This window comes from Haliotis cracherodii, unplaced genomic scaffold, assembly GCF_022045235.1.
Source record: "Haliotis cracherodii isolate W230 unplaced genomic scaffold, xgHalCrac1.p SCAF_26, whole genome shotgun sequence".
Classification (NCBI taxonomy): Eukaryota; Metazoa; Mollusca; class Gastropoda; order Lepetellida; family Haliotidae; genus Haliotis; species Haliotis cracherodii.
In genome coordinates this window covers 4,208,644-4,222,870 of record NW_027266282.1, presented here as the reverse complement: position 1 = coordinate 4,222,870, position 14,227 = coordinate 4,208,644, and the positions used below count along the sequence as shown (strand labels likewise).

The 14,227-nt window shown below is 40.7% G+C and overlaps 1 protein-coding gene across 1 annotated transcript in view; it reads left to right on the top strand.

Annotated features, from left to right (window-relative positions):
- Positions 1-13,885, top strand: part of LOC139472993 (long-chain fatty acid transport protein 4-like) — a 30,677-nt gene extending 16,792 nt beyond the window's left edge. Inside the window, exons 8-11 of the mRNA XM_071255491.1 lie at positions 730-867; positions 2,023-2,187; positions 2,821-2,967; positions 9,207-13,885. Of these exons, the coding sequence (XP_071111592.1) occupies positions 730-867; positions 2,023-2,187; positions 2,821-2,967; positions 9,207-9,364 (608 nt within the window). The 3' untranslated portion in view covers positions 9,365-13,885. The remainder of the gene's footprint in view (positions 1-729; positions 868-2,022; positions 2,188-2,820; positions 2,968-9,206) is intronic.
- Positions 13,886-14,227: the final 342 nt, after the last annotated feature.

Genomic DNA, 14,227 nt, shown 5'->3' with positions numbered 1-14,227 from the left:
AGGTGAGTCTGTCTGACACGGGATGTGTGTACATGCTCAGCCAGGTGAGTCTGTCTGACACAGGATGTGTATACATGCTCAGCCAGGTGAGTCTGTCCGACACAGGATGTGTGTACATGCTCAGCCAGGTGAGTCTGACTGACACAGGATGTGTGTACATGCTCAGCCAGGTGAGTCTGTCTGACACGGAATGCTTGTACATGCTCAGCCAGGTGAGTCCATCTGACACAGGATGTGTGTACATGCTCAGCCAGGTGAGTCTGTCTGACACAGGATGTAGAATCATGCTTGGCCAGGTGAGTCTGTCTGACACAGGATGTGTGTACATGCCCACCTAGGTGAGTCTGTCTGACACGGGATGTGTGTACATGCCCACCTAGGTGAGTCTGTCTGACTCGGGATGTGTGTACATGCTCAGCCAGGTGAGTCTGTCCGACACAGGATGTGTGTACATGCTCAGCCAGGTGAGTCTGTCTGACACAGGATGTTTGTACATGCCCAGCCAGGTGAGTCTGACTGACACAGGATGTGTGTACATGCTCAGCCAGGTGAGTCTGTCTGACACGGAATGCGTATACATGCTCAGCCAGGTGAGTCTGTCTGACACAGGATGCGTATACATGCTCAGCCAGGTGAGTCTGTCTGACATGGGATGTGTGTACATGCTCGGCCAGGTGAGTCCGACAAGGATGTTCAGCATGTGGATACATTTTTTTGTTTTTGTTTCAGGTGAGACTGGAGAGTTGGTGGGGAAGATCGTAAAGGGCAACCCGCTGCGAGAGTTTGACGGCTACGTCAACAAGAAGGCATCTGAGAAGAAGATTGTCGAGAACGTGTTTAGGAAGGGAGACACAGCATTCCTTACTGGTCAGTAGTCTGGCTGTGGAATCATAGTTATTACAAGATGAAGTTCCATAAAATCACTTGAACAAATGAACTCAACAAGTAGCACACAAAGTTTATGCTGTTAACAGTAGTTATCAGTACATGTGTACGAAAATATTATTTCAGTTTCATATCCAATATGAATCTGAAACTAAAAATATTCAATTCTGCATATTCTGTTATGCAGTTTCATGTAATCTGATCTTCTTGCTAATTGTCATGCAAGTTTTTTGCTATCTCAGACCTTGTTGTAACCAGTCCTTTGCTATCTCAGACCTTGTTGTAACCAGTCCCTTGCTATCTCAGACCTTGTTGTAACCAGTCCCTTGCTATCTCAGACCTTGTTGTAACCAGTCCCTTGCTATTACAGACCTTGTTGTAACCAGTCCCTTGCTATTACAGACCTTGTTGTAACCAGTCCCTTGCTATCTTAGACCTTGTTGTAACCAGTCCCTTGCTATCTTAGACCGTGTTGTAACCAGTCCCTTGCTATCTCAGACCTTGTTGTAAGCAGTCCCTTGCTATCTCAGACCTTGTTGTAACCAGTCTCTTGCTATTACAGACCTTGCTATCTCAGACCTTGATGTAGCCAGTCCCTTGCTATTACAGACCTTGTTGTAGCCAGTCCCTTGCTATTACAGACCTTGCTATCTCAGACCTTGATGTAGCCAGTCCCTTGCTATTACAGACCTTGTTGTAACCGGTCTTTGCTATCGTAGACCTTGTTGTAACCAGTCCCTTGCTATAACAGACCTTGTTGTAACCGGTCCTTTGCTATCTAAGACCTTGATATAACCAGTCCCTTGCTATCTCAGATCTTGTTGTAACCAGTCCCTTGCTATTACAGACCTTGTTGTAACCAGTCCCTTGCTATTACAGACCTTGTTGTAACCAGTCCCTTGCTATTACAGACCTTGTTGTAACCAGTTTCTTGTAATCTCAGATTTTGTAACCAGACTTTCTCAGATCTTGTTATAGCTAGCTACTTTCTCTGTCAGACTACTGCATGTGACATGACCCTAGATACAATGCTTGCACATTATTGAACCATTCTCTATCAGGAAATACATGAAATATGTCCTACTCATCAACGCTGTGGTTGAGGTCAGTTTTACATACAGACTTTCTTGTTTGCAGGAGATGTGTTGATGATGGATGATTTGGGATACATGTATTTCCGTGACCGAACAGGAGACACGTTCAGATGGAAAGGAGAGAATGTGTCCACATCAGAAGTAGAAGGCACCATCAGCAACGTCCTTAAACTGCAGGACGCCGTCGCTTACGGTGTGGAAGTCCCAGGTACTGTCCTCGCCGGATCAGGTATACTCCTTGTCAGTTGATGAAACAGAGGTGGAATTCATATTTCTATTTTGGTGTCTCTGCCATGATGTACCTGGAAAAAGTGCTTATTGTAGACGAAAACCTTACTCATCTCACTCCAATACTTTTGTATTACCTTGGGTTTCATTCTTTACATAATTGAGTTATATCTTTACACTGCCATTACTAACGAGGGAAGGCGTCATGACCAAGCACACCAGTGACTGAAACTATGAACAACAATCCACCTCATTGGTCACGGTGAGGCAAAAGGGGTACACAAAGTACGTGATCTGGACTACTAGTTGTCAGACTTCCAAGTCTTGGTGGCTGAGTGGGTTGGGTCACTGGCGATTAGGTGCCTTACTCTGAGATTGTGGGTTCCAATCCAGGATGGGACTCCACCGAAAAGGATTAGAATTTGTATTTTACTGAGAAAATGCAATCCCAAATATAACATATGATACATATGACCCCTTTCTAAAAGACATTGTCTGTTCATATCTTTGTGGTAGCTATTGAGACAAATACGAAACTGAGTATTATCACTGCTGACTCTCTCCATGATGTGCCATGGGTGACAGCCTGGTATCTGTGAGTTGTGTTGTGTAGGGTACGAAGGTCGTGCAGGAATGGCTGCCATTGTGGATGAGACGAACTCCATCGACCTGGCTGACCTGAACCAGGCCCTGCAGCGGTCCCTGCCCCCATACGCCCGGCCGGTCTTCATCCGACTGACCAAGGAGGTGGACACTACAGGTAGGCACCCCACTGAAGTAACGACACTGATGGCAGTCTCACCAAGGGGGCTTTGTATTAGGGGGTGTATATCAGCAGGGACGGAACTGGCACCAGCCCGCTAGCCAGAGGTCTTCAGTCAGCTTGTCTGATGTTGATCCCGAAGGATGGAGGGGAGCAGGGAGACTCCAGACATGTTATCACTGGTTTAGGTTTATACTGTAGCATTGTAATATTGTTAATACAGCAATATTCCAGCTATAGCTGGGCTAGGATCAGGAGTACAGGGCTAAGGTCAGGACTACAGGGCTAAGATCAGAAGTACTGGGCTGAGGTCAGGACTACAGGGCTAAGATCAGAAGTACTGGGCTGAGGTCAGGACTACAGGGCTAAGGTCAGAAGTACTGGGCTGAGGTCAGGACTACAGGGCTAAGGTCAGGACTACAGGGCTAAGGTCAGGACTACAGGGCTAAGATCAGGACTACAGGGCTAAGATCAGGACTACAGGGCTAAGGTCAGGACTACAGGGCTAAGGTCAGGACTACAGGGCTAAGATCAGAAGTACTGGGCTGAGATCAGGACTACAGGGCTAAGGTCAGGACTACAGGGCTAAGATCAGGACTACAGGGCTAAGGTCAGGACTACAGGGCTAAGGTCAGGACTACAGGGCTAAGATCAGAAGTACTGGGCTGAGATCAGGACTACAGGGCTAAGGTCAGGACTACAGGGCTAAGATCAGAAGTACTGGGCTGAGATCAGGGCCCGGGATCATGAAACTAACTTAAGATCATATTTTGTCTTAACTCTTAAGATTTAGACTTAAGATCAAATTTTGTCTTAAATCGGGGATCACGAAGCTCAATCACTGAGAATATCTTAAGCCTAAGACAAAATTTGATCTTAAATCCTAAGACTGCCCCTGAGTAGACTTAAGACAAAATTTGTAGGAAGAAAGATGGCGGAGGCTGTTCGCCTCATACGTCGCCTAGGGGCTAAACAGGACAAAATAGCAAATCATCGGACATTTCGAGACCGATTCAACCCTCTTGATCTGTACAACGACGAAGAGCTCTTTGAGAGATATAGATTTCGTCGTCCTACCATTTTTTTCATCGTTGGTCTAACCGGTGATGAACTTGCATAGATTCTACCCAACTCCGCGTTTCCACAGTCTCCCACCTATTATTCAAGTTTTGTTATTCCTTCAGTTTTTTGCTATTTGGGCTTTTCACCTTCAGTTGCTCAGTCGCTTTGTGTCAGCCATATTGGATAGTGTTTACAAAATCACGTTATACGTACACCGGTAATGAGACGCAAATACCATCACGTATTTTTCAAAATCAGCTGCGATACCTATATCCTTGAATTCCTAATACATTTTAGAATCAAATGCCAAATGGTCTTTGTCACCAATACAAATTGTCTAGATGTAATGAAGCAAAATAAATGAGTCGTGAAAACGAACGCTGAAAAAAGTGCACTTGTTGGAAATGTAAACAAAGCCATTCGTCTATTCGTTGAGTACATTGGCTCAGCATTTTCAGAATATACACGGGAAGAGAATCGTAGGGAGAATTAGGGAATATATACATTGCAATGATTTGATATTTCCTGAACTTTAATAAGTTCCTGTCCAGTGTGACGCCATGACTGACGCAAAATCACGCACAACGACAACGGTATTTATCAGTATTTATCGGAATTTCCGTTGGTTTCAATGAAAAATATAACAACAAATAACAGTACACAGATTGTCAGAATGGGTCTGATTACTTACATGTCACATTTATGTATATACGAACCCTGAATCAACGAAAGTCCCCTTGTAAAATCCCGCGTACTGTTGACAGTCAACACGTCATTTTGTAAAAGTCGGTCACCGGTAGTGATGTCATACGTCAACATATGTTGTACATATTAGGTAATTTCTTTGAGGTGAATGAAAGTACACACGATCATTGTGTCCTAGCAGGCTATTTACAGTTTCAATTATGATGTAGATCGTGCATGTCTTGTGTACATTTTTTCACACATTCAATTTCACTTTGGATATTAATCAATGTTCAATATGATATCATAAGTAGATATAGGCCACAACATGTATGAACCTTTAATAATATCCTGTTTGTTTGAACAATGTTTACAAATGAAATTGATAAGTTTATAGTGTCGTATACGATACTTCTTTATTTTGGACAAGTGATACTAGATGAAATGTAAATGCAACTGCAACATGTATGTATTTCTAGGGAGTGTAATAGTCAATATTATAAGTTCATATAAACAGTGTCCACGAATAGCTGTATAACTAAACTGAAGATATAACTTAAAGAAAATTGATATATTTTTTTTCGTTAAAATGTATGCACACATTTCTTAAAGAATTGTCCTTGTCTTGGAATTTTTTTTATGCCGTTTGATATACAGAACAGTGATATCTAACGATTCGCCAGGTGCGCGTTGGTCACAATTAAACGACTTATGAATTATTTCTCTTGTTTTGCATTATATAATCAATGGGTTCATCCTTTATCAAATATTGTGACCACAAGATATTAAACTGTTTACTATATTTCTACACGAATTGTAAAAAGTTTTAAAATATAACCCGTGCCATGTACCCCGTTGGTGGACGATTATCCTAATACGATTATCCTGTTAATTCTATACCAAGAGAGCTTTCTTCGCATCTTTTATGGTATAATTTTTAGACAAGATGATGAGAAATAATTACATAATAATGAACAAATACATGTCCAATATTGAAAAATAATTTTGTTTGGTTTGAAATACTTTTTCAGTACTTGATTACGTAAAATTGATGCCAAACAGGTGCGTGTCTTGTCCAATTAAGATACACTGTACATTATCGAATTGTTTATCTATTCCAGACATTATTTACATGGTAAACGCAGTCTTTTTATGTTGTGTCGAAAAAGCGTCAAATTCCGTTTTAAACACATGGACTTTTTCCATATCATGAACGAAAATTAGGGGAGATATGTATCAATCAAAAAACCAGAGTCGTCTTTCTCCGAGGTTATGAAAGACAAACAAGCAGCCATGACGTCAAATAGAATTGTGTCATTTTCTTAGTAATTAATTACATTTGATGATATACTGCAAGTGATCCAGTTAGATAGGTGCAACATTAGTCAAATTACACTTGCACAATCAGGAGAATGTTGGAATCTAAGGACTAATTTATGGTTTACATAGGGCCATCCATTTCGCTATCACTCATTTTTTATGAAGTTTAATTTCATCATTTCTGATGGTTTTTTATGCCTAAACGTATACAGTTTCAATATCGATATTTGTGTTGGAATAGTTTGGTTCCTCGTGAACAAAACACCACGAAAATACACTGTCCTTACCCACAGCTAATTCTCACCAAGTGACCCTAGTTACAATAAACTAGTGCTAAGCATAGCGTAGTTATGCCCCCTTTCCTTTGAACGTGTGTAACCTCTCTGTCGCCTTTTGACGTCATAGCGGTAAATCCGTTTTCGTCATTTACGGCAGGCTATTTTTTGCATTGAATTTATGTCGTTATACATACTCATTTAGCTCCATTTGATATATATTTATGTCGTTCAAATATTAGGCAGTATTTTGTTCGCTCACAGTTTCGGTAAAGCTGCTAAATATTTTTTTTTGTCGCACAGTACTTTTATTGGTGTACGCTAAAAAGGGGAGAAATTTCCTGTTTTTCGACGCAGAATAAAGTCTCGGACAAAACTTAGCAGCGTCTTTTTATCAAACCGGTTTAATGTTTACAGTTAAATTTACACCATCAGATAGGAAATTTAATATTCTACATCACTGCGTAATTTTATAGCCAGAGGTAGATCCAGTCCCGGATGAGCGCAATTCTCGCACAACCTTCTCTTTTCCGATCTTAGGATAATGTGCGTCAGAAAAATAACCTCGGCATCCAATGATTACAGTAGTGCGATATTACGTGCGCGCGTCCCTATGGCGACGGTCTTAGACTTAGACTTAGCTAAGATTTTGCTGAGACCGTTTCAAGATCCAGTCTTAGAGCGAATCTTAGCTAAGCAAAATCTTAAAAACTTAAGACAAAATTCGTGCTTAGCAAAATTTGAGCTAAGACCACTTTCATGATCCCGGGCCCTGGACTACAGGGCTAAGGTCAGGACTACAGGGCTAAGATCAGAAGTACTGGGCTGAGATCAGGACTACAGGGCTAAGATCAGGACTACAGGGCTAAGATCAGGACTACAGGGCTAAGATCAGGAGTACAGGGCTAAGATCAGGAGTACTGGGCTAAGATCAGGACTACAGGGCTAAGATCAGGACTACAGGGCTGAGGTCAGGACTACAGGGCTAAGGTCAGGACTACAGGGCTAAGATCAGGAGTACTGGGCTGAGGTCAGGACTACAGGGCTAAGGTCAGGACTACAGGGCTAAGATCAGAAGTACTGGGCTGAGATCAGGAGTACTGGGCTTAGGTCAGGACTACAGGGCTAAGGTCAGGACTACAGGGCTAAGATCAGGAGTACAGGGCTAAGGTCAGGACTACAGGGCTAAGGTCAGGACTACAGGGCTAAGATCAGGAGTACTGGGCTGAGGTCAGGACTACAGGGCTAAGGTCAGGACTACAGGGCTAAGATCAGAAGTACTGGGCTGAGATCAGGAGTACTGGGCTTAGGTCAGGACTACAGGGCTAAGGTCAGGACTACAGGGCTAAGATCAGGACTACAGGGCTAAGGTCAGGACTACAGGGCTAGGATCAGGAGTACAGGGCTAAGGTCAGGACTACAGGGCTAAGATCAGAAGTACTGGGCTAAGATCAGGACTACAGGGCTAGGATCAGGACTACAGGGCTAGGATCAGGACTACAGGGCTAAGGTCAGGACTACAGGGCTAAGATCAGAAGTACTGGGCTAAGATCAGGACTACAGGGCTAAGGTCAGGACTACAGGGCTAAGGTCAGAAGTACTGGGCTAAGGTCAGGACTACAGGGCTAAGGTCAGGACTACAGGGCTAAGGTCAGGACTACAGGGCTAAGATCAGGACTACAGGGCTAGGATCAGAAGTACTGGGCTAAGATCAGGACTACAGGGCTAGGATCAGACGTACTGGGCTGAGATCAGGACTACAGGGCTAAGGTCAGGACTACAGGGCTAAGATCAGGACTACAGGGCTAGGATCAGACGTACTGGGCTGAGATCAGGACTACAGGGCTAAGATCAGGACTACCGGGCTAAGATCAGGGCCCCGTTCCACAAAGCAATCTGAGCGCTACGACTGTCGTAAGTCAGTGTTAAAGAATGGGAGTTACAATCACCTTAGCGCTAAGATCACTTTGTGGAACAGGGCCCAGGACTACAGGGCTAAGATCAGAAGTACTGGGCTGAGATCAGGACTACAGGGCTATGATCAGAAGTACTGGGCTAAGATCAGGACTACAGGGCTAAGATCAGAAGTACTGGGCTAAGATCAGGACTACAGGGCTAAGATCAGAAGTACTGGGCTAAGATCAGAAGTACTGGGCTAAGATCAGGGCCTACTTGCACAAAGCAATCTTAGCGCTAAGATGATTGTAACTCCCATATGTTAACATAGGCTTACAATAGTCTTAGCGCTAAGATCGCTTTGTGCAAGTGGGCCCAGGACTACAGGGCTAAGATCAGGACTACAGGGCTAAGATCAGGAGTACTGGGCTAAGATCAGGACTACAGGGCTAAGATCAGGGCCCCGTTCCACAAAGCCATCTTAGCGCTAAGGTGATCATAACTCCCATACTTTAACACTGGTTTACGACAATCATAGCGCTAAAATCGCTTTGTGGAACGGTGCCCAGGACTACAGGGCTAAGATCAGGAGTACAGGGCTAAGATCAGGAGTACTGGGCTAAGATCAGGACTACAGGGCTAAGATCAGGAGTACAGGGCTAAGATCAGGAGTACTGGGCTAAGATCAGGACCACAGGGCTAAGATCAGGAGTACAGGGCTAAGATCAGGACTACAGGGCTAAGATCAGGACTACAGGGCTAAGATCAGGACTACAGGGCTGAGATCAGGAGTACTGGGCTAAGATCAGGACTACAGGGCTAAGATCAGGAGTACAGGGCTAAGATCAGGACTACAGGGCTAAGATCAGATCAGGACTTGGCATATGTGTGCATTTCACCAAAGTTGCGAACAATCTAAGTGACCTTGGGCTTTCCTTTGTTGCCATGATTCAGCACAAGACATACAAATACATGTACAGTAACTATCTCTATATTCAGGCACCTTCAAGCTGAAGAAGACAGATCTGAGGAAGGAAGGGTACGACCCTAACGGTGTGAAGGACAGACTGTATTACATGAATGCCAAAGCTGGGATGTTTCAGCCCATTACTCAACAAGTCTACAAAGACATCTGTGATACAAAGATCCGATTCTGAGCTGTACCTCTGAGTGTTTGGTTTGGGTGAAACGTCGGACTCTCACCACGTTCCAAGTGCATTAATATTCAACCCCTCTTCATGTTTGTACTGCGCCCCAAATGAAGTATATTTTATAAACAAACTGTTCTCCAATAACTGTGGATATAGACTATATGAGAGCCTAATAATCGTTCTGTTGTTGGTTCTCCATGGGTTATATTCTGTAGTATTTATGGTGTTTATGGTATAGATAGGAGTATTTTTATATGTTTTGTTATGAGTAATATTTTTCATATTCAAGACTAAAGAGTGAAATATCATAACATGTCTTGTAATGAGAATTTGTTGACGTGTATGTTTTAGTCTGAAAGGACAGGTTATGATTTTCAACTGTTCGACGACTTGTCTATTCTCATTTTTGGACAGCCAGGGTGATGGAATGTGTAAGTGTTACCAACACGGATGATTTTCCAACTTCAAGAGATATCTAACTATGATCAAGTCAGTGACCCAAGGTGAATTGTTTACCCTATATTTGTCTACGTCTAAGTACATTATCTTTGGTCAAATTATTGTTTAATTTCAAATACAAATGATTCTTGAAAACCTCTTTTTGACTCTTCTTATTCTCACATACGCAAGTAGTGTTGTAAGTCAAAAACAAGAAAGTGTTGACAGTAAGAATGTCTGGTTACCATTCACAGCACACCCGATAAGATTTGCTCATTTTTTAATTATGAACATACTGGAAGTAAAAAACTCCCTTATCAAACCTTGTCCTTTATTTGAATCTTGTTTGCATGTTTTGGCAATTTCTCGTAATCGTTGAGTTCTCTTATCCTGTTTTCAGTCTACCTCCATTTTATGACTTAGTACTGGTAGATTTAAGAAGTGTGGAAACACATCATGTAGTCTATCAGGCCTAAGATGTATATACAGCCTGTATCAAAATCAGTTATCACAGCTACCATTCCAACAAGATATTTGTAACAATATCATCAACAATTTTATCAAATACAGGCACTTGGTTAAAGTGTGATATATTTATTTGGTTTTTCAATGCAAATATAAAGTAAACTTGTTTCTGAATATTGCCTTGCAAATGTGGAGAACAAGGTAGTGTATAAATAGAGTATTCATCATGAGTGGTTTTAAATATGGGAAATATCAAGAGAGTCTTAGTCGGTATTTGCCGAGCCTGTGGTGAGTTTAATTAATAAACGATGTTTTGTTCTTAGGCATGTAATGTTTTTGCCAGCATTTAGATGAATTGTTTTCAGGAAAATGGTATGTTTTCTCAGGGTTTTTGGTACTCAGTGAAACATTATGTTGTGATGCAGCTGTTTGTTCCGTCATGTTGAGATACTGTATTTGAAATGTATTGTAAGTCTGGTGTTCATGGAAGTTCTACTGTGTTTTCTCTATGTGCTTTCAACATTTAGACCAAATCACCATGTCATTTGTTAATTTTTCGCGTTCAAAGTTAAAAGTGTGTCTGTTGAATTTGCTGACTTAAAAATAAGCTTTAAGATGTTTTAATAAGGATGCGCACACAACCATTGTGATATTTCCATAGCTTTCACCTTGTATGCCTGGAGTTTACAGAGGGTAGAAGTTTCATTGACATTTGTGGGATCAGAACATTTCAGTGACAAATGTTTTTTGTAATGGTATTATGTTATACTCGTATGTGCCATGTTACTTTTTGAACGTGACAAGGAACAAAGTTAATCCAGTTATTTCAGTCAATATGGTTTATAGAGACATTTATGGAAGATCGTTTCTCTGTTTATGTATACATGGATATAATACCTTATTATTCAATAACCAATGACAGAATAATCGGCATAATCATACAATTATTGTACCCCTACCTTAAAGGGCGGGGGATATATAGTTATACAAAGGAATTTCGTCAGTCTGTTTGTCCTTCCTTTCGTCCTTCACAGGACGTTTTTTTTGCGTGACCTACAACTTAAAAACTACTTCATTGTACATTGACTTTTTCAAACTTGAACACTTTTTATACCTATTGGAGATGTGCAGTGCAAAGTTTGATAGTGATATGTGTATTTTCTGAAAACATGTGTTTTTCATGTTGTGAACTTAGAACATATTTTTTATTTCAACATTAGTGCTACCAATGACTTTAAAACTACTCCATGGATTCTTTTCCAATTGCGGGAACACTTTCTATACCAAAAGTTTGATTTCGAAAAGTGTATTTTTCTGAAAAAATATTGTTTTGAACTTAGAAATATGTTGGAGTTGAGGTTGGGGGTATAAGTGAGCCTCCTGCCTTGTTATATATGAAGATAGTCCTGGCCCATGGTCTGAATATGTTACGGGATTGTATACCATACGTTTCTCCATTAGCGACATATCATGTTTTCACCCCGGGCTGATATGGCTCTTCAATGCATTAGGCTAAAAAAAATAATAGTCTTGGTTGTCAGGCACCGCCCACATCGTCACACAGTTATTTCCTTTTACATGCACACTGCTTTACTGCGCATCTCATGTTATGGTCATGGCAGCAATAGGAGTTTGTATGCTTGTTTATATAGGGAGGCCCTTTCCCAGGTTGATGGTACACAACTGTTTATTTGGGAACATACTAGTTTGAGCAAGCAAAAAAACAACAACCGCCTGCCCCCACTCTAATTTCAAAAGTCATTGCCTGAGAACCAATTCTTTTATTTGTTTAAGCCTTATGAATGAAAATCAACATTAGCCCGGGTGCTGGGAAGTCATAGTTACGTCACTTCGTGCATTTTCTGCTTGGTTGATATGGGATAATAGTATTTGACATAAACATTCATTTCATGGAATTCTTGTACCGCAGTACTTCCAATTTCGGTTACATTTGGGGCTCCGCATTCTATCCATTTCTGTCACATTTTTTTCTCTCACACTTTAATCAAATTCATTTTATACCACAACACACTGTTTTGGTTCACTGTAAGGTATCTCAATGTTTTCTGATACTTTCTAGTATTTCTTGCATTTACACGGTTCAAAAATTGGATAGAACACTCTTCCTCGGTTTTGGTTGAAATGTAAAACTAACAATCTGTAAATATTGAAGCAGAGTAGACGGGTCTGTTGCATGCTGCATGGCAAATAATGCAGATGTAACTAGCTTTCAAGCATTATGCAGAATATGAAAATATTTAACAGTTAATTTCACACCATACCTTCATGTGCCGTCATAGCTGAGGTTGACAATTACACATCCTCTGATTTAACGATGTGGGTTCAAACTCTGCTGGCAACACATGTTTTTGGAATAAAATTGAAATTATTCACTCGTCAATAAATGTAAAAAATAAAAAAGACAGTTTATGGATAACAACTTCTTTAATACTGCAAAGTCGACGGTTCGGTATAGATCCTAATACCATTGTCAAGCAAGACAGTCTAATCATGATAATTGTTCAAATCTCATCGTGTACATTTCATTCATGCCAAAAGAAATCCTGTTTATCTCATTACCTTTTATTTTGGTGAATGGAAAGGACCACTCTGTCATATCTAATACATAAATCACAGTCGTATTTGACTTTCTGATGTATATATAAATATTGGACACATGGATATATTGTTATCAAAGTGACATTCTGACAGAATGACTTTCTACCACATTGACATGACGACCAACCATCCCCTCCAGAACCTTTAGGTGATGTGTTACATGTATTAACAACATGATCAGGAAATCAGAGGGTTTAATCCACTTTGAATACATTAAGCTGCTACCATGGTTACACTTGAGGGCTTTAAGAGAGTTACAATATTTCATTTTTGTCAATTGATGCAATAGTTGCATCACTGTATTGCACCCCTGGGTGCCATTGTACAAAATAACCTTAGCGGTACGACTGTTTTAAGTCAATGTTAAGATGTGGGTTGCGATCACCTTAGTTATAAAATTGCTTAGCACGACAGTACACAGGTCTTAGGATATACTCAATCAACACTCCATAATAATAATAAGATCAGGTGGTCAGACTCAGTGACTTAGTTGATTGGGTGTCATGGTACCCCAAGGGCATGGATCCTCTTAATAGCAGTGACTGGATTCTCTCCTCCAGACTTGAGTATTTACAGACCACCATCATACCCAGGGATGAGAGTCTGCCACTGATCCATGATTTTCCTTCAATTTTTGGGAAAACAAATTTGTTAAAATCTGATGGCTTCCCCCATACACACCCTTAAATTATGTACCACGCTCCATTGCAAAGATGTTTAGGCTGGAAAGGAAAATATCTATTCTCATCCCTGTATCGCTGGAATATTGCTGAGTGCAGTCTCAAACAACAAACACATTGATGATAACTTTGGCATCTTCAACAAGTGTACACAGTATGTATAAGCATGTTGTTTGATTTGGGTTGGTTTTGAGTTATTATTTTGCTCACCCTCAAGACAGAGGTGATGTTTATGGTGTGAAAAAGTGCCAGTATGTTGTGTGACTGTATTTATTCAGAAATGATGAATTTATAATCTCTATCAGATGTAGTTCTGTACATTTGTAAATAGAAGGAAATCTATCATTTGCTATGTAATAAATCTGTCTTTATATCTGGGGTGTTTCTTATATCTTTATAACACGGTAAATCTGGAAACTTTTGCACGATTAAATTATTACCAGTGGGTAACAATATCCTATGGATGACTTTTAGGGCCATTTGCTTTTGCTTTTTTTTCTTGAAATTTCTAGATACTAAGCTGAAATTCAAGATACATAGTTGAAATTTGAAGATATATGTTGAAATTTCAACTTAGTATCTTGAATTTCAATAAAAAAATGGAAATGAGATTGCCAAAGATGAAAGTTGCTTTTTTATTTTCTATGAGTAGGAAGCAGTGGGATGA